The following is a 21999-nucleotide window of genomic DNA, read 5'->3' as shown; positions in this document are numbered from 1 at the left end:
AGTCAGTCAGCATTGTTCAACATAATTTTAATCTCCACTGAGGGGAAATTATAGAAACATGTTAACACAGACAGCAAATGTTTGGGGGAAGACCATATGGTGCTATGATGGGAGTTTAGTTCATAGAAATGTGATCTATAATTTTAGAAAAATTATATGAAAGAATAACAGCATCTTTCAGTAATGTCAGACAGCATAGAAAAAATAAATCTCAACATTAGTCATACTCTGATGGTCCTTCTAGTAAGAAATTTAAATGTGCTCTTTAATCCCAGTGTAGCAACTCAAGCTTAGTGCAATAGGTCAGATCTGGTTTAAAGCAGGTACTTACAGCAGTTGTGCAATTCCTACAATGGACAAACCCCATGATCTAAACATGAACACTAAATGAGGTAAGTATTAGAATTAAACATTCCTTAAATAGCTTACACAACAACTCTACTGCAAGGAAAATCCTGGTGCACCCTCACAGGACAGCTCCAACCTAAACACAGCATAAAACTTGTAGTACAAATCAGTAAAAGTTATAAAAGCTCTTGCAAAATATACAGTTTAGTACATTTACAACCCACTGCTACAAACAGTACCTAATGCAAAATACACCAACTTGAACAAAGCCAAACTTCCCAGGTAGTGCAACTGAATTTGCTTTGAATACACAGTTTTGTTCCCAAACCCTCCTAAAAGCTCCATATAAAGTTAGTACGTTATCTCAATGTAGGAATGTCACTGCATTCCTCAATGAGCAAGAAAAATTAAGGATTTGCTTACTATGATTGCAACTAGAAGTACCATTGATCTGTGAACAAGTGAAAAACACAGCACTAATTGGGGAAAAATAATTTAAATCTACTCCTCACTGTGTTTTACATGGCAAGCTGGCAATAATAAGACAGCCCATATTTCTACATAGTTTTTCCTGCAGTGCTGCTGAGAACTGTAAGATCACCTTTCACTGGACTGCAGTTTCTCTATCTGTGAGTTAGAGTGCATAGGAACTACTGCCTGTCACATGCAGAGCTCATTTGGAACACCAGACTGGTAATGGTGAACCCTTATGGCTCATTTGTATATGGAGCCAAAGGTGTTTTATATTCTATTTCACAAGGCATTTATGAGCTAGATTTAAGTCACTATCAACAACAGGAATAAACTATGAATTTACAAACATTCCTTCTAACTGTCTGTGGTTTCAAAGACATAAACAAACTGCTCTGGCTTTTACACTATTGCACTTCCCTTTAGTGTTAAACTGACAGTTGAAGTCTGCACAGAACTCATTCTATAACAGTATTTCAATTTAAAAAGCAATAAATAAAATGCAATATTTAAAAAAACCCCACAAAACAGTAGCTTTAGTCCATATCCCTCCCACCTCAGACCATGCTGCACCATCTGAAACAGGTCTGGGACAGTCTTTGGATACCAACTGCATAGTTCTTCCAACATAACAGACCCAACACCCCCCCCCATCATACCCACACTTCTTTAATCAGAGAAGCAAATTAAGCTTTCTACAGCAATATTAGACACAAAGACAGTACCCTTGAGTGTACATCTCAATTAGTTTAAAAGGATGTGTTGCCTTAGCTCAAGATAAATTCAGTAGTTAGACAGAGTTAGTCTGTATTGCCTCTGGGTTATGTGACCAACATTCAGTGACCTGTCACTGCAGTGACAAGTTGCTGAAGTCCTTGGCAGAGTCTCTGACCATCTGATCCAGGCTGGGACTCCCAAGAGCACAGGCTGGGCGCTCCCTGCTCAGCAGCCCCAGGCTGTGCAGGTTGAGGATGGAGTCGGCAATGATCCGCGCCGTCCTCTTCTGGTACCCTCCAGAAGTCACCATCAGCACTGGGACCCCGCGGCTCCTGGCAGCCCTGAACACCACCTCGTCCCTCTTCACAATGCCCTGCGAGGTCACCACAGGAAAAAATAAGTGATAGCAACATGATGCTTCAGTTCTAATCTGTGGGTTATGGATTTAGACTTTTGGATGCGTGCTAAGTGTTTAAGCCTCACAGTTTACAGTAACAATTAAAAATTCATTTAGAAGTCCTGTTAGCTGGTTTGCATGCCTAATCATTAAAAAAAAAACCAAAACAATCACACCACCCTCCAAAACCCCCAGCAAATCGAATATCCTTGGCTTGTCTTAGAGGACACAGCAGCTAAGTCTTTAGTACAAATTCCTACAAGAATTCTGACTCAAAGGCCATAAAGTCTAAACTCATTGCAAATTTTACACCCATTTCCCACGTGAGGAATAGAGACTAGGAAAGACTCTCTGAATTCACAGTGCTTTAATTTGTGCTCAACTTGCACAGCACCGTCTGTCAAAAGTTTAGTAACTTGATCAAAATTTCACAATCCTACAGAAAAGCCCAGAATTCAAACCAAGTTTTACACATTCACAATCACTGGCTGAATCTTAAGTCCCAGTTTCTGCAATAAGAGCCTGTGGTTAATGCTACAAGAATCTATGGCTGAAGGGGAAGTTGTAGAATGTAAGCAATGGTACATCCGTAATAAGAAAATAAATTCCAAGTATTCTTACTAAGAGAAGGGTATGGAATTGAAAAATACCAAAGACTGCTAACCAAGAGGTGCTGCACTGTCATTGAACCCAGGCAAGAGCAGAGTGTGAGTCTTCTGGGTTTGAAATAAGCACACGAGGGTGAAATATACTTCAGGAATGAGTGAGAACAGAATTAAAATCTACTTTTGTAAAAGCAGAGATCCAGATACATGCAACTCATCAGAACTCCTAAAAAAAAAAAACAAACCAAAACACTCACAACGCAACTGACAACAGCTTACAATGGACAGCTCAAAACTTAAATAGCTGCAAAGCTGGTGGAGGGAAAAGGCATCACAGTGCAATCAAATACAAAAAGTTCAAGAAGCAGCAGCAGAAGTGTTACAAAATGAACATGCACTGCCCAGGCTGGTTACAGGAAGAGTGGAAGAACATCAGGAAATAACACCCTGCCATTAATTAGACCACAAACAGATGGTAAAAGGAAAGAATAAAACACAAATGTGGCAGAAAAAAAGTATCTTCTAAAACCATCCAGGAATATTGTTCACTGCATAGTCTAACACAGCCCTGGGAAAGAACCAGGAATAACAAATGAACGTAAAACAAAGGAAACTGAAGAATTCTATTAGAAACAGATTCCTTAAAGGAAACAACAGAATTACAGAAGGAGCTGCAGGGCCCTGGAGACCCAGCAGAGGATGTTTCACTATTATCCCACACTAGAACTGGAAGCACCGCCTGCTCTCAGGAGCCTCACTGCTCCAGCAGCTCCAGGGAGAGTCTGCAGGAGCTGAGGGGAAAACATGGGCTTATTCCCACATTTCTGTGGAAAACAGCAGCCTGGCACAGCTCCCACTTCCAAACAAAGGGAAGAGGGACTTACCTGATGCACTACAGGCTTTTTTACAGCCTCATGAACCAGGAAACCCATCACTCAGAGCACTCTGAAGAGCCCTATTCTGGGCACAACTAACACTGCAGCAGGAGCTTAAAGCACAAATGACATCTTCAGGAGCAGAAGGGGAGCCTGCACTAAGGACCTTTCAAGAGAGGGACTGCGCAGGCACGATGCCTTTCCAGCACTGGGATTTCAAGCCTGCACACCAGAGACAAGAACCCTGCCCTCAGAACAGACACTAAAGGCTTGAGCTCCCTCCAGCTGTGCAGAGAATTCCTTTCACCCCTCCTCGTGGCCAGGGAAGCTGCTTCACCTTTCCTCCCCCATCCTCACATTCTGTGTCTGCACAGAACCCAGCAAGCTACAGCAACTCATTTTTCTTGGCAGTTAACACTGCTCCTAATCAAAGTGCAGAAATATGGGGGTTTTTTTAGAGGCAAATCCAAAGTATCTCTCTATGACCAAGCTGCCACTTCCCTTGGTTGCCACTGCTCTCCAGAGGGCTCTGCTTCACCAAACCCCACCTCACACCTCAGGCCATCTCCTCTCCGAGGTCCCAACCAAGTCCAAGCCCCTCAGCTCTTCCTTTGTGCAAGAGAACTGAACTGAAGAGAATTAAAACTGAAGAGACCACGTGGTGGCTCAAAGAGGGGAATCTGAGAGCTCACAGATCAAACAAGCACTTTTCTGTATTGATCTGGTGGTCATTAAAGAGACCTAAATGTGAAACAGGAGAGAGATAGCACAGAGGAGCCGTCAGAGAAGGAATCACAAAAACCCATGAAGGAAATAAGAGTACTGTAAGTTTTTGCTTATTTTAAGAAAAGCAGAAAGGTGAAGACTTCTATGAAACTTTACAGAACAAACCAAAATTTGAGTCTGGTAGCAAACCGGGGAAAGGAAATGGTATCTAAAGAAAAAGATCAAGAAAAGGAAAATAACTGTTCATTTGCTGAGAATACACAGCCAGGCTGCACAAAATTGTTATAACCATGAGGGTAGTTTAAAACAGCTGAGAGTGCTACAGAAGAAATTAAGTGTAAGATACACACTGGAGGCCGGTCACAAAAGAAATACATTGCAAAATGGGTCATGTGAGGGGAAGAAAGAACCAAAGAAAGAACAAACCAAGCAGGGAAAATAGAAGTCAGGTGAAGTGTGAAAATATATGTATCTCTCTGGTTACTGTTTGGGTGTTGGCAATCAGTGTATTTCAGAGAGAAGATGAATGGTACTGGAACAGGCACCAGAAGAACAAAAATATTCAGAGTCAGGAGAGGGAAGAAGGAAGAGAAGGGTGAAAGGGCAAGGGAGATGTGTGTCTGTGACAGGACAGTGCTGGACAGGGCAGGGCAGTGCAGGACAGGGCAGATGTGTGTCTGTGACAGGACAGTGCTGTGCTGGGGCAGTGTGTGTCTGTGACAGGGCAGTGCAGGACAGGGCAGATGTGTGTCTGTGACAGGACAGTGCTGTGCTGGGGGCAGTGCAGGACAGGGCAGATGTGTGTCTGTGACAGGGCAGTGCTGGACAGGGCAGGGCAGTGCAGGACAGGGCAGATGTGTGTCTGTGACAGGGCAGTGCTGTGCTGGGGGCAGTGCTGCTGCAGGCTCACACACCTGGGGAGAAATGGCCAGGCCTCCCAGGGGATCCCCGTCCAGAACATCAGTGCCAGCATTGTAAACAACGATGTCAGGCTTGAATTCATTCAGGGCTCCCTCCACATGGGTCTGCACCTTCTGCAGGTACTCAGTGTCCTCTGTGCCCCACTCCAATTCCACCTTGCGTTTTATGGCACCTGAGGGACAACAAAGCAAGCACTGCTCAATAAACAAAGCATTGCTTTGAAAGAAAATGCACAATTTAGGTAAGCAGGCGAAAAAAAGTACATTTCTGGAAGCTCTCAATACATTGCATTTTCACAGAAACATGAATTAAAGAAAACTATTCAACTGCTTGCTTTCTTAGCAAATGTAAAGCACAATGACCTTGAAAAAATTCCACTGAAGAGAGAAAATTAGATGCAGGACAAAAAAATATAATCTGACATGCAAATGGAAAATGTTATTTAAAAACAGCTGATCTGCAAGTCCAGTCACCAATCAGCAGAGAAATCATAAAGAAAATTATTAACTTAAAAGTAACCTAAATAAAGTGTAAGGCAAAGAAAACACTGAACTGCTATTGCAGAGGAAACAGCTGGGGGGAAAACAAGATAAATATCACTGAGAAATTATGAAGATGTTTTATTTTTATCACAACACTCAAAACTTCACAGCAAGGGATCATGAATTTATGTGAACTGCTTTATGAATGTGTAACAAGATTCAGCTTTGCCCCAAGCATTTTCAATTTAATGTTCTTACCCTGTAATCCTAGCAGAAGAGCAAATATCAATTCTTAATTTAAATCAAATTATTTCTAATGCTTCTAATAAAGCAATAAAGTAGAAAATGAAGGCTGAGAAGGTAAAGGAAAGAAACCCAAGGTTATGCAGCTGAATTTTGGGTGCTTTTATGGAGGGATGTGTGACTCTGCTTCTGAATTAATCAAAGCCATGCCAGAGCTGTTCCAAGGCATGACTTCTTCCCCACACTAAATGATGCGGAGTCTCACATCTTAAATATGGAATCAGTCCCACCAAGTGTGCAAGAATGCCCTCAACACAGAATGACAACTCCTCTTGATTGCTGCCTTTTGTTCTGCTTTTCATCTTTGTTCAGCATCAGTGAAGCTTTTCTTTTTCATCCTGTTATTTTATATTGCATCAACATTAGTGTCAAAGATTTTTGCTTCTTTATGGTTTCGCAGAGTTTCAGCCTTTCTTGCTTACTCTTCAGTGAACCAGTCCTATTCCTCAACCCTTTCTCGTTCTAAGCCCGTGTAATTCCACACTGCTTTGCCCAGGGACTCAATATGCTTATGGCTTAGCATTGGCAAGCTGAGCTGCTCCCTTTTCTCCCCTCCCTACTGAAGCCCATGGGGCAAAAAATGTGTTGAAGAGGTTCCTGCAATAAAACCTGGAAAAAAACTGGCAGGAAGTCCAAGGAGACAGTGATCAATTGGAGTTTACCCTAAGGATTCAAAATCTCATGGTCAAGCCTCTTCCCTTCTGCAAGGAGATTCCCCCCATGATGCCATCTGTGCCTGGTCACCTATTGGAAAGGGTTTAAGGGACTTAGCCACACAAATCCTATTTAGACATTCTTATGCAAAGTGCAAGGAGCTACATAATCACTGGCTCTGGCCCAGCTCTGTGCACCTCATCCTTCATCTGCAGAAAGGGAATGCTGGAATTCAGTGTGGTACTGCAGCTCAGTGCTTCAGACTTGCTAACAAGGGCTGACTCTGTTTTGGTCTTAATCCATCTGTTCAAATGCTGCCATGTGATACATGAATAAAAGGATGCTTTTCTTGGGGGAAAGCCCCCCTATTTGCTTGCCATTTGCCTGCCTCCAGACACGGTGTGCTTTAAATGGTCATTTTTTAGCTAAAAACCTTGAAGTACTATAATTCTTAGTATCTTTACTAGTCAAAAGACAGCAGTGAAATGCACTGCACCTAACTCTTGTCAAGAATCCAAATGAAGTAGGTTTTTCAGAACAACAGCATCACTGAAGGAACCCAACAGCAGAACAACTCCCTCAGCAACCCCTGACTCATTGAACAAATTGAGCTTGTAGTAAATGACAGTGTAACAGAACGAAAGACCAAATAAACTTGGGGCTTTTGCATTCCAATTTAGCCATTATCAAAGCCCCACTAATTAATTGTGGCAGGCCACAAGACACAACAGACACAACACAGCAGGGATAAACAAACCACAACCAAACCAAATCAAGCACCAGCTCTTAACATGGGGATGACAGGGAAGGAGGAAGTCCCCATCCCTACATGGATTTAACTGCATGAATGTTGCCTTTAGGGACACTGGTCACTGGTGGCAGTGCCAGTGGAGGAATGGTTTGACTCAACCTCAGAGGGACTTTCCAGCTTTAAATTCTATGGCTCTGTTCCAGGACTTGCTTTGCTTCCCACCTTGTGCCACATTCAGATGCAGATTGTTTCCTTCATGCTTATCAAACAAATTCTACTGGCAAGGCAACACCTGAATATGTTATAACTTCACTCTCACAAGAACATGAAACCTTTTTATGCACTATCAGCTAATCCTCTCATAAATGTAATGTAAGGGAAAGTTGAAGTTCTAACAACTGTCTTCAAATCAAAGGATTATTCAACTTGCTGCTCCGAGCTCTGGAATGGACTGCCAATAACATCCACTGACACCTCCCCACACCCTGCACTCCAAAATGTCATTCCTGAAGTGAGGGAAAACACTACAGCATGAACATTATTATGATATATCACAGTGAGCATTAAAAAAAAAAAAAGGAATCTAGGTAACGGTGTTGCAAGGAAGCTTAGCAGTAAATAAAGAAGTTAGGTAACAACACAGTAGGTACATTTGGGAAGATGAATTTCAATATACTCACGTTTAGCAAAACCATCCCCTGGGTAAATATATCTATTGTATGCGTCCATAATATAAACCCGAGGATCATCCATAAAGTCCCTCTCATGGCCATTTCCCTGAAGGAAATTTACAGTTAGGTATTCCTAGCATGGCAGCACATAATTAAATACACTGCATATTCTAGAGTAATTAACACTACAGAGGTTCTAATATTCATAAGTCCTGTGCCACTCTCTTATTTATAGTCCTGGAGATCATTTTGATGTGTGCAGTTTTGGGGGCCTTGACAGGATCAGTCTGAAGACTGCAGGTATTGCCACAAAAAAAATCCTTGTCTCTCTGAAGGTAATTTGCATGGATCTCATTACACATGTAAGAAAAATAAGCAAAAATCAGAAGCTAATTGTCCTCAAGAGCATAACAAGAGCAACTGTGACCACCAAACAGAACTATCATTTTCCAAATGTGCAAGAAAAAGTCACTTTCAACAGCAGCAGGAATACTGAGTATTCTTATTTAAGAATTAATGAATAAATAAAGCAGACTACAGCTCTCCTGATAACTCAAGCCTTGGTGAGGTAAGTATTCCCTGGAAAAATCACAAACAACAACAACCCAACAGTTTAACACCAGAAATTTCCTACAAAAAATTGTACTGGGTGTGAAGAGGGATGCTCGAGAGAAAACTCAGGTTTGGAATAGTCCCCCCTCCCCATTTCTGAATTTAAATACTATTCTTTTGGCTCTCACTTATTTTCACTAACATATTATTAAATCGTTTTACCACAGCAATCACTATGATAATTTTATTTAAATTAGTGTATCATAAAGGACCACAGCCCCTCTCCCTAGAATTTCACCAGAAGTACAGACACAGACATTTCCATAGATACAGCTGCTGTAATTCAGTTTTTATGCTGACAAATGGCAACTCTATTTCTTCAGCATCTTTGGTTCACAAATAAACAGTTCATGCACACAAGCCTAGGAATATGAAAGCCTCTGGGGGAACCACTGCCTTACGAGAGGTGAAACTCAGCACTGCATTAAGAATTGGAACAGTCACAAGATGAGAGTATCTGCATCCTTAAACAGGATCTGCTGAGCTACTTCAGACACCTCTCATCCCCCAAAGAAAGGAAACAACAGGTGTTTTAATGTGCACACTGAGACTACCAGCACATCTTAAAACCAAAAAACATTCCAAGAGTTTTTCAAAACCAAACCATCCCCATGTAGCACAAAACAAATCCATGGCCTAACACAGAGGCTGATCAGAACCATGAACACCAAACATCTTTCTACTGCATAATCTGTGTCCTGCTATTATGGTGATTTTAGGACACATAAGAGAAATGAGACAAGATTAAAAACTTGCAGCCATTAGGCTTCCTCAGTGCCACAGAACTGTGTAAAAATGGTTTCTTTACACATAATAAATCACCTGAAATGCCTCAGGTTAGCCACCACTTCGGTGTACTTACTGCCTTTCTAAAAATACCATCTCTGGCCTTTCAGAATTTATTTTGCAAATCCCACCAAAGCTGAGATTTGATCTCAGTACCACAGTAAATCACTCCACCAGGTGAAGAGGGATGGATCCTTTACTTCATTGGCCTGAAGCTAGGCTTAAAATTAAACCACTGAAGGTCAAATCCCTCCCCTGCAGAGGCTGCTGCAGTGACCAGGCGTTGGGAATCAGCTGGGATTGTGTCTGGAGAGAAACTCGTTTCTCATGAGAGTGCAACGCAGCAAGGTTTTTCATGCAGCCACATGATGGAGCTGCAACCCAGGTTAATTTTATTAAACTGGTTTAAGAGCCTTTTGTGCCATAAAATAACTGAAGAATCAACTCTTCCGTTTTTCATCATCTCTGATTAACTTTGTATTCTGTGATTTTTTGTTTGTATTAAAAGAAGGTATTTATCACACACTTTTATTTCAAGCAAAACCTCTGCAGCACTGAATACAGGTAAACTACTCACCTGATGGGCATCCAGATCAATAATTGTGGCTCTAGACACTCCTTGTACTCTCTCAAATAAGAACTAGATATATAAGCAAGGAAAAACATGGAAAAATTTATGAAGTTTGGTGACAGATTGAACTGGAGGCTCTAAGATTGCACAGTGCATGACTGTTGGAATTTGAATGTAGGGCACATCTATTTGTTTCAGTCACCAAATAAACATGAGACATGATTCTCATATATTTAATGTAAACATCTCATTATTTGACATTAAAAGGTAATTTTTGTTAAAATAAAATCCCTATACATTTCCACCAGATAAAAGAAAGAGCCCAGGCCCACCCAGGGATGACAGAGCTGATGGCGAGAGCATCCAACGGCAACAGCCTAAAATTCAGTGTTTAGGAAAAGCTGCTGTAAGGACTGCCTGCCTTAGAGCCACTTTTAGTGACAGAATTAATTTCTTATTCTGTCTGGGAAGAAAAAAATGGCTTTTACTTCTTTGAGTCTTAACTTTGCTGCTAAGTTACCATCTTTAATATAGACATAGTAAAACCCAGAGATTTCATACAAACTGTCACCCACTATAATTTCTCAATCTGTATTTTAATGGTAGGTGAAAAAAGAACACTGTGGATTACTTTTCTGCAAACTGCCGTGTACAGAAATTAGGATGTTATGTCACATGGTGTGCTGCAATCATTTGAGCTCTTTAGTGTTTGATTATTACTGATACTTTATAAATATTCTAGTATACAAATATACCATAGCTCATTTGATAAAAATAAGCCCTAATTGCAGAAGGCTCTTACTTCAGCCATTCAACTAAATACCAAATGTATTCATTCCCATTTGGTGACTATTTTGGAGTCACTCACATTTTTATTCATGAATTTGAACCAGTCTGAGCCCTGTACAGTGCAGTTTGATTCAGAGAGGGGATTTTTGTCTCTGCATTTGTCTTGACTGTCACCACTGAAATCAATGTGGAATGCTCAGGTTCACCTGCAAGGCCAGGAGAATTATCACTGAGAATATGAGAAATCCATCTGGTTTGATTTGGAGTGTTTTTTGCAAGACAACAATATCAATGCAATTACAGTGATGCCTATTTACATTGATAATTCTGACCCCTGCAACTCTTCCCTTCCACTTTACAACTCTCCATATCCCCATTCCTGCCCATCTGGAAATAGCTTCATTTTCTCCTATTAGGATGAAAATTAGTTCTGAGGAATTCACATGGATTTCTCCTCCATTTGCACAAACAGCAGAAGGCAGTGGTTTAAGAGCAGTTCTTACCTTGATGGCCAGTGTGATGTCAGCATATGCACAAAATCCTCCCCCTTTGTCACTGGAGCAGTGATGGAAACCACCCCCTGAAGAGGAAAGTTGAAGGGGTGAAAAGCTACAAACTAAACAAAAGCCAGATACTAAAAACATTGATGGGCTTTGCAAAGAGATGTAAATGAAAACATTCAAATGCTCTTAATACACTATTTAGGGTATCACCGAATTTGTACTCACCCACGTTGATGGCCCAGCCTCTATCCACAGCAAGCTTTCCTGCCTTAAAAAAAAAAAATAATTACAGTTGGAATTCCATAAATGAATGAGGCAACAGTTAATTTCTGCTTCCACCCCAAATCACTCCTGGCATTCCAACTGGCCCGTGGAATTTTCAGATCTTTTGCCACTGAACCAGATCCCTGAGTACAGCCCTTAACAAAAATACCCTCAGCATAAAGAGCTGAAAGAGTATTTGCTATTCATCTGTATTTCCTTCTCTGGCAGCTGGGAAAGGGAAAGAGTAGTGCTGGCAAAAGTAAAAAATGACGAAGAAGCTCCTGATGTCCTTCCTGTTCATGCACTAATAGAGGGATGTAAGCTCAAAATTCTGGAACATAGACATAAAAAAACCTTAGTTCCAGCTGGGGATGGGAGCAGACAAGTGCTCCAGCATGAAGTGTCCAGGCACTTCTTCTACTTTTTATAGGATAGAACGTGCAGGGTATAGATTATTACTGCTCTTTTCCCCTCCAATACAAGAAAACTGTGCCTGTATCTCTCCTTTGAACTTAAGTGACATTCAGGGAGGGGAAAGTACTGACAGAAAAGAGATACACAAGGCTTAAATGATGGAATTTTAACGGAAAATCCTGATTATTTTGGCCAGGAACAGTCATACAAGCATTTAAGTGCAGCATTCCTTAACTGGTCTGTTAAAAGTAATATTACTTTAAGATATTCCTGGTTACAAGAAAAAAAAAAGGGGGGGGGGGAGAGAAAACATTTAAAGATTGACTATTTTTTGTCTGTAGTCATGGAAAGAAAAAATTGCACATCATATCCAAAATGAAATTTGGAGTTATGAAATCTTTATAACCAATATTTATATTTGAGCAGTTTTAATTCAGTACTAGGACAAGTATTGGCATGGTAAACATGATCCTGCTATGATCATGCCAACTTACACAAATTAGATCTTGGGGAAAGACTGCAGTTTCTGAGCTATAAAACCCATTAAGTCCCGGGGAGAACACATTATCTGTGATTTATCACACTTCCTAGGGATTCCTCACCAAAACCCAATCTTCCCAAATTGCTAAAATATCATTAAAAAGTAGAGAAACTCAACAGGAATTTTTGTAATAAACAGGCCCATCAGGAATAGCAAAAAATTGCACTTCTGACTTGTACCGTACAAATTTTATTGTCTGATGAATCAGAATTGCTTTTCAAGTACATTCCTATTTCCCCATAATGAAAAAAAAAAGAAAAAAGAAAAAAGGTAAAAATAACAGCACATGGCCTCAAGATGAATCCCAAAGTGCCCAGGAGTGGCAGCTGTTTTTCAGGAGCCATGAGAAAAACCAGACCATTGGTAGGTGCCTCCTCTACCTGAGCACATTTCTAACTGGTCAACACACACCTAGGAGTTAAAGATTGCACAAGCACAGTGAAAAACATCACCAAAGTACAGGAAAGTATTGCCTAGCTGGAACCAAGCTGAAAGAGGCTTCACACATACTGAGCTCCTGTCAAGAATATCTAAGGCAGAGCATCAGGAAGCTCTAAACTCTTCCCAAGTTCCTCTCTCTCAGACCACTGCCTTCATTCCTGTGACAATCTTGCAGTGACAGCATGGCTGTAATGAGAGGAGACTCTGCAGGTCCCTGCTCAGCAGGACTTGCTCTGGGTGACAACCAAATATTTTTAAGCACACATGAAATTCTTTCTCCCTCCTCCTCCCCATCTCTGCTTTTGCCAGTTCATGCCTACTAAGGGAGGCTGCACTTTTGTTACCTGGCCTATCACCATAATCCAATACATCTAAAGACTTATCCAGAGCCCAGCAGGCTCTTTCAGAATTCAAATCCTTAAACAGTCCTTAAAAAAAGTTGGTTTAACTTTTGTATTTCTCAGCCTAACTCACCTTGGACATCTAGGAGTTGCAATAAACCCTGCTCCTGTACCTGGCACAGGCAGCACTGTCCAAGGCTGACAATCGCAGTTACAGAAACACCACAACTCCCAGGTTTACAGTGTAAAATGAGCAAATTTAAACATGATAGAAGTGGATCAAGAGCACCTTACCATTATTGTTCCTCCTGTCTGGGTTCGTAGAGGTTTCAGAACTTTTCTCTGAACAACAAAATTGGGAAGAAAGGCAACTGGTGGAATTTCTGTGATTGTAGCCACAACAAATGACCACTGCACAGGAGAAAAGGAGAGTTCCAATTAATGTATTGTGGTTTGACGATGACACTTAGCTCTCTCATTAGTTGTTATTTACTGAAAAGGTGCTCAGAGGTCCTTAGGAAGAGTTTTATTATTTTTAGACGGAAGTGACCACACCAGTTCTTATTAGTGAGCTCTAAATAGGTTCAACTTCAAGTTTTTAACTATGAGAATCATCACTTTCCAGATTTTAGTATCAAACTGTATTAAATCAGCAATTTTTCAGGAAGGCAGTATTTCAGAAAATATAATATCCCTCAAATTAGAGGAAGAATTGTAAAATGCCCTTCAGCTACACTTGATATACTGTTCAAAGCTAAAATATCTATTCCTGTGTGGAATCAAAAGGATATACCAAGGAGAAAGCAAACACAAACAAACAGACAACTGAACTAAGAAGTTCAAACACTTAATGAACACACAGTACAAACTTCAGCATAGAGAACTGATTAAAATTTATTTAGCATATTAAACACTTCTGGAAAATGTTTCAGGGAAACATTTTGTTCAAAAGTCTTCAAGGTTAGAACACAAAATATTTGCAATATGCAAATGCTTTTTTTTTTGCAAACACATTGATTACTTCAAAGAACTTCCACTAACGCTGCTACCAGTGATAACACTGCTAAATATATTTCAAAGCCTAAGTCACAAGCAAGAATATACCTGTACTGAAACACTGAGGGACCGAGGATTACAACCTGCCACCATGTACAAAGCGTCTGAACCGATCCTATTTTCTGCAGCATTAGGAACTGTAACGAGACTGAGGGCATTGGCTGCCCCATTCCTGAGCTCTTCACAGCTGGCAGCATGCACAGGTGGGCAATTTGAACCAAAGGCAATCACATCCCCACCTCAGGGTCCTCTGATGCCCAAAATAACTTTCCAGTTAGCAATATTTCAATTACCAGGTACTACTGGGTGGGTGGGTACTACTGGGTGGCATTGTTCATGAAGTGCCTAACTCCTAACTATATTTTACCAACAGTTAATTTCAAAATCTCTCTACTTTTATATTTGCAAGACATTATTCTGTTATTCTTATCAGCTGTCCATCACAAGGTGCTTTAATTATTTTTTCGTACAGTCACTCTTGATAAAACCCCTTTGTAGGACATTTTAGCTTTTGGACAAACACATGATTAAAAACTATATTCAATTCTGTTGTTCTAAAATGGAAATGAAAAGGTCACATTTGGATAAAAAGTAAATTTGACCTCAAATGTGAAAATAATCACACAAAGTTTTAACAAAGTTTAAAGTAAGATTAATGTCAACAGGGAGAAGTGGGAGCAATCATGACTCAAACCAACAATTGTACAGCTGCAGGTTTTTAAGTGGAGGTGAGAAGTCCAGGTGTGGAAGGAGTTTCGGCTGTCAGGCTCGCTGGTCATATCTGGGGCCATTCCTGTTGCCACTCACTGCCCACACCTGAGCCTGAACTGGGATTAGTAATTCCCAACAGACGGGGGGAGTCACCAACTGGGAGCAAAGTCTAGGGCTTCAAGAAGGCAGCTACAGGTGAAGGAAAATGCTTCTCCACTTAGTAACTGAAAATCTGTGGAATGTTTTACACTTTCTTCTTCAGTGTGCTGGTTCTGTTTTCCAGCATTCCCCACAACAAATTCCCAGACCAGCTTTATCCTCAGCATTTGCATTTCAGTGTTTGCTCATGTTTGTTACCATAGAACTTCTCATAAATAAAAAGGGAAAAGCACAGTCAGAAACTGGCTCTAACCTCATTGCCTACCTCCTTCCCAAAGGTCAGAATGCTGACATGCAAAAAATTCATTGTTTTACATAACACCAGAAAAAGACAGCAAATGGAAAAATACTGCAAGCAAACTACCCACAGTCCAGTAATTACCTTGGAGATCTAAATTCTTCAGAGGAGTAACTGAGGGGGAATCGCCTCAATTCAAAAGGCCAGACTTTGTTGTGAGGACTCAGCAGGGAAACAGGGAGACCCTTCCTGCTAACACAGACCTAATTTCCAGTAGCAGAAGTACCTTGTGCACACCTTTTTGTTTCCCTTCTGCCAACGCTCAGCTGGCCTTTCAGCTGCTGCTAAGACACCAATCACCACCTACTCTTGCAAGTGTAGGCAATTTCCTACCAAATTCATGTCCAGATTTTAAATGAACACTCAAGTGATCCATTATTTTAGGAGACCTTGGCATTCTGAAAAAGGCAAGCAACTTTTGTAGTCTTTCCAGCTGATCTAATATAAAACTATTCCATTTATACCTATTTGTCTAGATTTAAAAGAAAAATAGCACAGTAGACTTTGGATAAGGCAATAAAGAGCTTTTTGGTACAGGGCTCTTTCACGTCTAGGATATTATTTTGCTTTTGCAACTAAACACTTTTATCTTTGCTGCCCGGCAGGAATCTGCTGGCGCAACCAATACAACACCTTCCAGTTCCTATACTTGCAGGAAATATTCTCTCAAGAAAAGGGGGAGAGGAGACACCCAGTTAATCCCATCTGGATACACACAACAGTGCTGGTCTTGGCTACAAGACACAAGTTATACAAGTGAAACCATCCCATAGGTACTAAAAATATTATTATGGCATTCCAGTCTGAGCTATGCATATTAAACCCTGCTTCAAAGAAGTGATTCAGGAAAAAGAGGTAGGTGGTTCTATGGAATTAAAAGTTCAATATCAAGAATAGCTGCAATAATATCAAATCTAATGATGCATGAAATTGCATGTAACTTCACAGAACAGAATGAAGCAGCATAAGAGAACTCAGAAAAGCAGTTAAGAGTGGAAAACTTCACACAAATAACAGATCATTTATACAGAAAAATAAAACATTCCAGAAATAGCAATCCGAGGACTCTTCCACTGTGGAAGGGCATGGGTGACTCAAAATAACTTCTTCTGAATTATGAAATGGAAGATTTCTTTTTTCTTACAAATCCATTCTCTGCCTTCCAAGCAGAGTTGGCAAGTAAAATAATGTCACCTGCACTCATCTATTACCCAATTCCACCCACAGATGACTGGATAGATTCAGAACCAGAAATCTCACATGTTTATGCTTTAGAGTTACACTGAAGTTAAACAAACTGATGCTTCCTTTAGAAATATGCAGGGAATGCTCTTCATCCCCCCTGTGGTCCTGTGTGAGCAGGCTCTGGAAACCTTTGTGACAGGTAACACGCTTGGTTAGGCCCTTACGCTGATCTTCCAACTCTCCATGTTCCACTGATACAGGCAGTGTCTGACTGTGAAATGAGTACTTCCCAGCAGACTGACCACAGAACCCCTACACATGCGCTCTGTCAAGATTACATAACCCCACACCCCATAAAGGCATCCCTGCATTAGAAACCATCCAGTGAAGTACCCCCATGTTAGCAGTTTCTATTGTATTTTCAATTGCAGAACTGTACTTTAGCAGAGTACAACAAAACTTACACTGCTCAACACTAAAACCCTGGCACTAACAAGAACATTACTGACATCTCAGACATTCTAATTTTGCCTATGTTTAATTTCCCTGAAATATCCTTCCAGGTCACCTATTTCATATGGTAGACCCTCTTTCACCCCTCTGTAGTGTGAACTGCCCAGTATTTCTGTGGTTTTCTTTCAGTAATCTCAGTAACAATGTAATCAGTGTGATCAACAGATACCATTCTATACCTGTAAGGCTGATTTATAACAACTGTACAAGACATCCACTGCCTTTAACACTCTGAACAGTTTGCTGGAAAAACATATGAGCAGGTACAGCACCTTTAATTTATTAAGGTAGCGCCTGGTGTGAACAACCAAGAGATCTTCATCAGTCGCCTCCCGTGCCTGCACAATCAAGTCATCTGCAATTAGTTTTTCTTCTGCAAGAGGAGAGAAATAAAAATTGGCATTTTACAGCACTGCTTAGCTCCCCATGACCCCCTCCAAACACTCTGCTCTGACCTCGGTGTAGTAACTTCCTCTGTCATGTTTACTGCTGAAATGACTTTAGGTTGCTCAGAGTTTGCAAGTTTTCCGAATAACCCCCTCTGTCACAGCCAAGCTGTTCAGGTACTGTGAGTTTGAGAAATGTACTGTGTACAGGAAGTTTTCAGAGTGTGCCAAGATCATGGGAAGTTCTCTGAACTGAAAGGACAGACAGGTAATGACAGAGGATGAACACACACTGGAATCACACAACTCCACAGTTTAGGGCTTGGTGTACCCGGGAAATCTTGGTGCTTGTACCATCTCAAATAGCCACCATTATTTTAACATGCTTTAAGAAATCCCACAGTTTATACTAGGATTTAATCCCCTAAATCACAGAAGAATAAAGTAATAAATCAAAATGCAAAACAAAGTAATGGCTTGGATGTTCATGGAAGCAAATAAGCTTAATTAGAATATTTACATTACCCCCTACCTCAATCTAATTTCAAGAAAAAATGAAGAGCAGATATTAATTCTTTCCCTTAGAGACCAAAAGATTATTTTAAAACTTCATTTTATAAGAGCAAGTTACTCCAAGAATTGAGAGTGACTGCATATGGTCACTACAAACAATTATAAGGAATCCTGCCCATCTTCCCAGGCAAATTTTGATATTTAATTGCTGCACAGCTGTAGCCTCCTAGCCTGTATCTCTTCTTTAATTTTATACTTGGAGGAGGAAAAAAAACTACTCCGAAAAGTGAGAGATTTTGCTCTGAAGTGTTATACAAGAACAGCACCTGCGACAACATTTGTTTTGGCAAGCTTCTGCTTGTCCTGACTTAGGCTTGAGGAACAATTCCTTCATGCACTGGTGTCAACCAGAGCCAAACTGCTGCCAGCTTCCTCCTCCAGAAAGAAGTGGCTCTGGAAAGATGCTCACTGCTGATCTGCTCAGTGATAAGGTACAGGGGAAGTCAGCTGTTGCCAGGAATTGCTACACAGCTACAGCAAACCAAGTGCTCTGGGGCATCCTGGGGCTTCTTCCTCCTTTCAAAAGACAGTAAAACAATTGGGAAAACTAATTTTCAGTGAAAGCCTGAAACACTTGAGAATAGACATGTCACAGAGAAAGAGCTGGAGGAAAAGGCTTTACACAGACGAAACAGAAAGGCAAAAGTTCTGATTAGGAAAACTGTTGTGGAACCCAACACTAAGTAATTTAAGGTTGGTAGAGGAAAAAAGCCAAAACTCAGCTACTAAGTTATTAGAGTGTTAAAATTGTTTGACCACAGTTCAAAGGATAGAAGTCAGCCTGCAGTGGGAAGGGCAATCCTGAACTGCAAAGGATCATCAGCTGAAGGAGTCATTAGGACCACATAAAGAGAGGAGGCCTGGCTTTGGGACAACCAGCAGCCTTTGAGCTGGCAAGAGAAAAAGCCCTTTTTTTTTTTTCCACCCCTGATGAGGAAGTTTGTGCCTTAAATGAAGAGATGCCAAGATTTCACAGGCCCTGATCCTGCCCCTGGTCCTTACACTTGCATCTCCTTAAAGCACCTGTATGCTACAAATGGTTTAAACAGCAATAATTAGAAGCATCATAAAGAGCTCTGCCTGTACCAGAGGGGCTTCAAAGCTCTTTCCAAACATCATCAGAGCAATAGGATGAGGCTGACAAAGAATGGACTAAAGAGCTACAGCTGCACTTCTCCCTCAGCCTGAGGAGTCCTGTGTGCAGTCCAGGCTGAGTAACTAAGATACACCTGCAGCAAACCATCATTAACACCTGGTGTTTCACCAGCCACAGGAGTGCCCCAGCTCCTGCTATACCAGGTGTAAAGGCAGGGAAGCACAAGGCTATAGGAAGCCTTGCACACTGCAGTTCAGGTCTGGTAAGCCCAACACAAGCCTATACTAACCATGTAATTTTCTTTAGGTTTTGTGCAAATGTTGGTTTAAGAGGCACCTTCTGTTATGTTTTTACCTTTCAAGAAATTGATGACTTTCCCCCATTTCCCTGCATCAAAAGGGTGCAGCTTCTCAAGTCCCATGAAGGTGATGTTGTAGTCTGGGGAATACACGATGGGCCAGCATCCCGGCGGGGGGTCCTCGTACAGCTCTGTCCTGTGAGGCCTTGGCAAGCAAACACACGGCAGTCACCACTTCAAAACTCATTTACCACTTTTACACTGAAGGCCCCAATCACAAATTAGTCCTAATACCGACTATTATAATTTTTAAAGACGGCATTTCCAACAAAAAAAAAAAAATCTAAACATTTGGTTCTCTCTCCTTCTCTTTCCAGGTTGTCAATCAGCACCTCTACCTTCAAAGGCGCACCCAGTTCGCAGACAACATAACCTTCATTACTTGCATGACTAGACTCCTATTTTAAATTCAGTATCAAAACACAAACCACAATGCTTCTAACAACAGAAGCTTGGAAAGATTTCTACGCTCCTTTCCTAGAAAGCAAACTAGTAAGCCTTAAGTTTTTATTTGCAGAGCACAGAACCAGAGGACATGCTCTTAACTCCAGACGTCACATCTGTAATCCTTAACCGATACTTTCCTTAGCCTCTCCCTCCAAATCATTGTATTTTCCCAACAGCAGGAAACACAGCAAAGCCAGCTCACAGCCCTCCTTCACAAGCCATTCACAAACTCGGCAATGTTTATTAGATGCTCTGCGTTTACAAACACACACAGTAATTGTTTGTGGACACCTGTGTGCACTCGTAGGTCAGCAGGTCAAACCAAGGCTGAGATGGGATTCTGTGTTCACACTTAGCCTATTCCACCACCTGCTGGGGGCCTTCTGTGCCCCAAACTCCACCTCACTAAGTCATGCCAAGACCTCTCCTGCTCCCCGAAATTTAAAGTCTGGAAAAGGCTGTGCAACATACTGTGCAAGACACAAGGGTCTTTTGTCAGGTGAACAATACAAACAGAAACACCCTTATTCTCAGCCTGAACATGCTCAAAAATACCCTTTCAAAACTCTGTTAGAAGCAAACCAAAGGAAACACGAGGACAATGGAGGTTTCACCCCAGAACGCGCAGCCCGGTGCCTCCGCACCGCCCACACGGCAAGCCAGGGCTCCCCAGCCCTTCGCTCGGCCCTCCCCGCGATACAGGGCGGGCTGTGCGGAGGGCGCTGGGACACCTCCGGCTCTGACAGCGGGGCCTGGAGCCTGGGCCCTGCGGGGGCTGCAAAACACGGGCATTTCTCGGGAGCCCGGAGTACTGGCGGCGGGACACCGCCTTCCCAGCGGGACACCCCTTTCCCAGCGGGACTCCTCCCGCCGGGGCGGGGCTGTGCCGTGTCAGGCCGGGCCCGCGGGGGCTCCAGCGCCGCCGCGGCCGCAGCCCGGCCCTGCGGCTCCGCGGCCGAGCAGCGCAGGCCAGGCCCTCCCGCCGCTATCCCCGCTCCCGCTCCCCGTGCCCGCTGCTGTCCCCCGTGCCCGTACTCACATCCCCGCCTCCGCCGGGCCGCGCAGGGAAGGGACGGCCCCGGCTCCGCCCGGCGCGGGGCGGGCACACGGCAGCACGGGCGGGGCCGGCAGCGGGCCCGGCCGCGCCACAATGTGCCAACGCTGGCTCCTGAATGGGATCGACGGGCTGTGCGCCATGGGCGGCGTGATACAGCCCCAGATGGCGCTTGTAAAGGGAACTGGGAGGTCGCAGGACAAGCCGCTGGTCTGATGTTGGGGGATTAGAGAAACGCAGCGTCAAGGGCCTCAAGGCGATCCCGCACTAACGGTATCTTTGGATAGGAATCTACGATCCTCGCTGTAAAATAAAATTAACAGTTCATACCAGTAGGTCCTACTAGGTCTACAGCAAAATGAGGAAAGCAAAGGTGAAACAATGACCCGACCTAACACCAGCGGAACTGTTGGTGAGTTTGACTGGTCAGGATTCACCCCAGGAACATCACTGAATTCAGGCACACAAGAAAAGTTTCAAGTCAATACCCCATTTCTAAGCATAGTTAATTAATCCTGCTTGAATATATACAACAAGCATTTCTTGCACAGTTGTACAGCTAAATCAATAATATAATGAAAATTGGTCCATCAATAGGAGCAGTAGCTATGAATCCCGGGATAAATGCCCAGAAGCACTCTTTTCGCTGGAGGAGTAATGTCTCTTTATGAGAGTCCCTGATAGATGTCTTTTTTTCTTAAAATATGCTGGCTTTGGCTTGGCATTCAGTTTTGATGGATGCCTGGGCTTCACCTTGGTATTTACTTAGCAGCAGGAGACTGTTACACCATGAAAACATTCTATCGCTTTGACATTATCTTTTAATTAACATTTATTTTGTTCTGGTCCTTTGTGTGCTCACCTCAGTATTCCTCTAGCACATTTACATTTTCTTTCTTGCTCCTGACTTCTGAGTACTTGGGACTTAATTAGAGTTTGAGTGTTTGGTTAACAAGTTACAAACATAGCTCGTTAATGTT

The 21999-nt window shown here is 42.1% G+C and overlaps 1 protein-coding gene across 2 annotated transcripts; it reads right to left on the bottom strand.

Moving 5' to 3' along the window:
• Positions 1 to 10: 10 nt before the first annotated feature.
• Positions 11 to 21123, bottom strand: HDAC11 (histone deacetylase 11). Of its 2 annotated transcripts, XM_038149549.1 has the most exons (10): positions 21005 to 21123; positions 19515 to 19663; positions 17378 to 17478; positions 13478 to 13594; positions 11408 to 11450; positions 11183 to 11259; positions 9897 to 9959; positions 7931 to 8027; positions 5054 to 5232; positions 11 to 1909 (listed from the first exon to the last, which is right to left on the bottom strand). In XM_038149549.1, coding segments are annotated over exons 1-10 (1071 nt in total). In that variant the 5' UTR covers positions 21007 to 21123; the 3' UTR covers positions 11 to 1666. The 2 variants fall into 2 exon arrangements, with proteins under 2 accessions (XP_038005477.1, XP_038005478.1); XM_038149550.1 differs by lacking the exon at positions 9897 to 9959.
• Between the last annotated feature and the right edge of the window lie 876 nt (positions 21124 to 21999).

The sequence above is a fragment of the Motacilla alba genome, chromosome 12 (assembly GCF_015832195.1).
Source record: "Motacilla alba alba isolate MOTALB_02 chromosome 12, Motacilla_alba_V1.0_pri, whole genome shotgun sequence".
NCBI lineage: Eukaryota > Metazoa > Chordata > Aves > Passeriformes > Motacillidae > Motacilla > Motacilla alba.
This window is presented reverse-complemented; position numbering and strand designations above follow the sequence as displayed.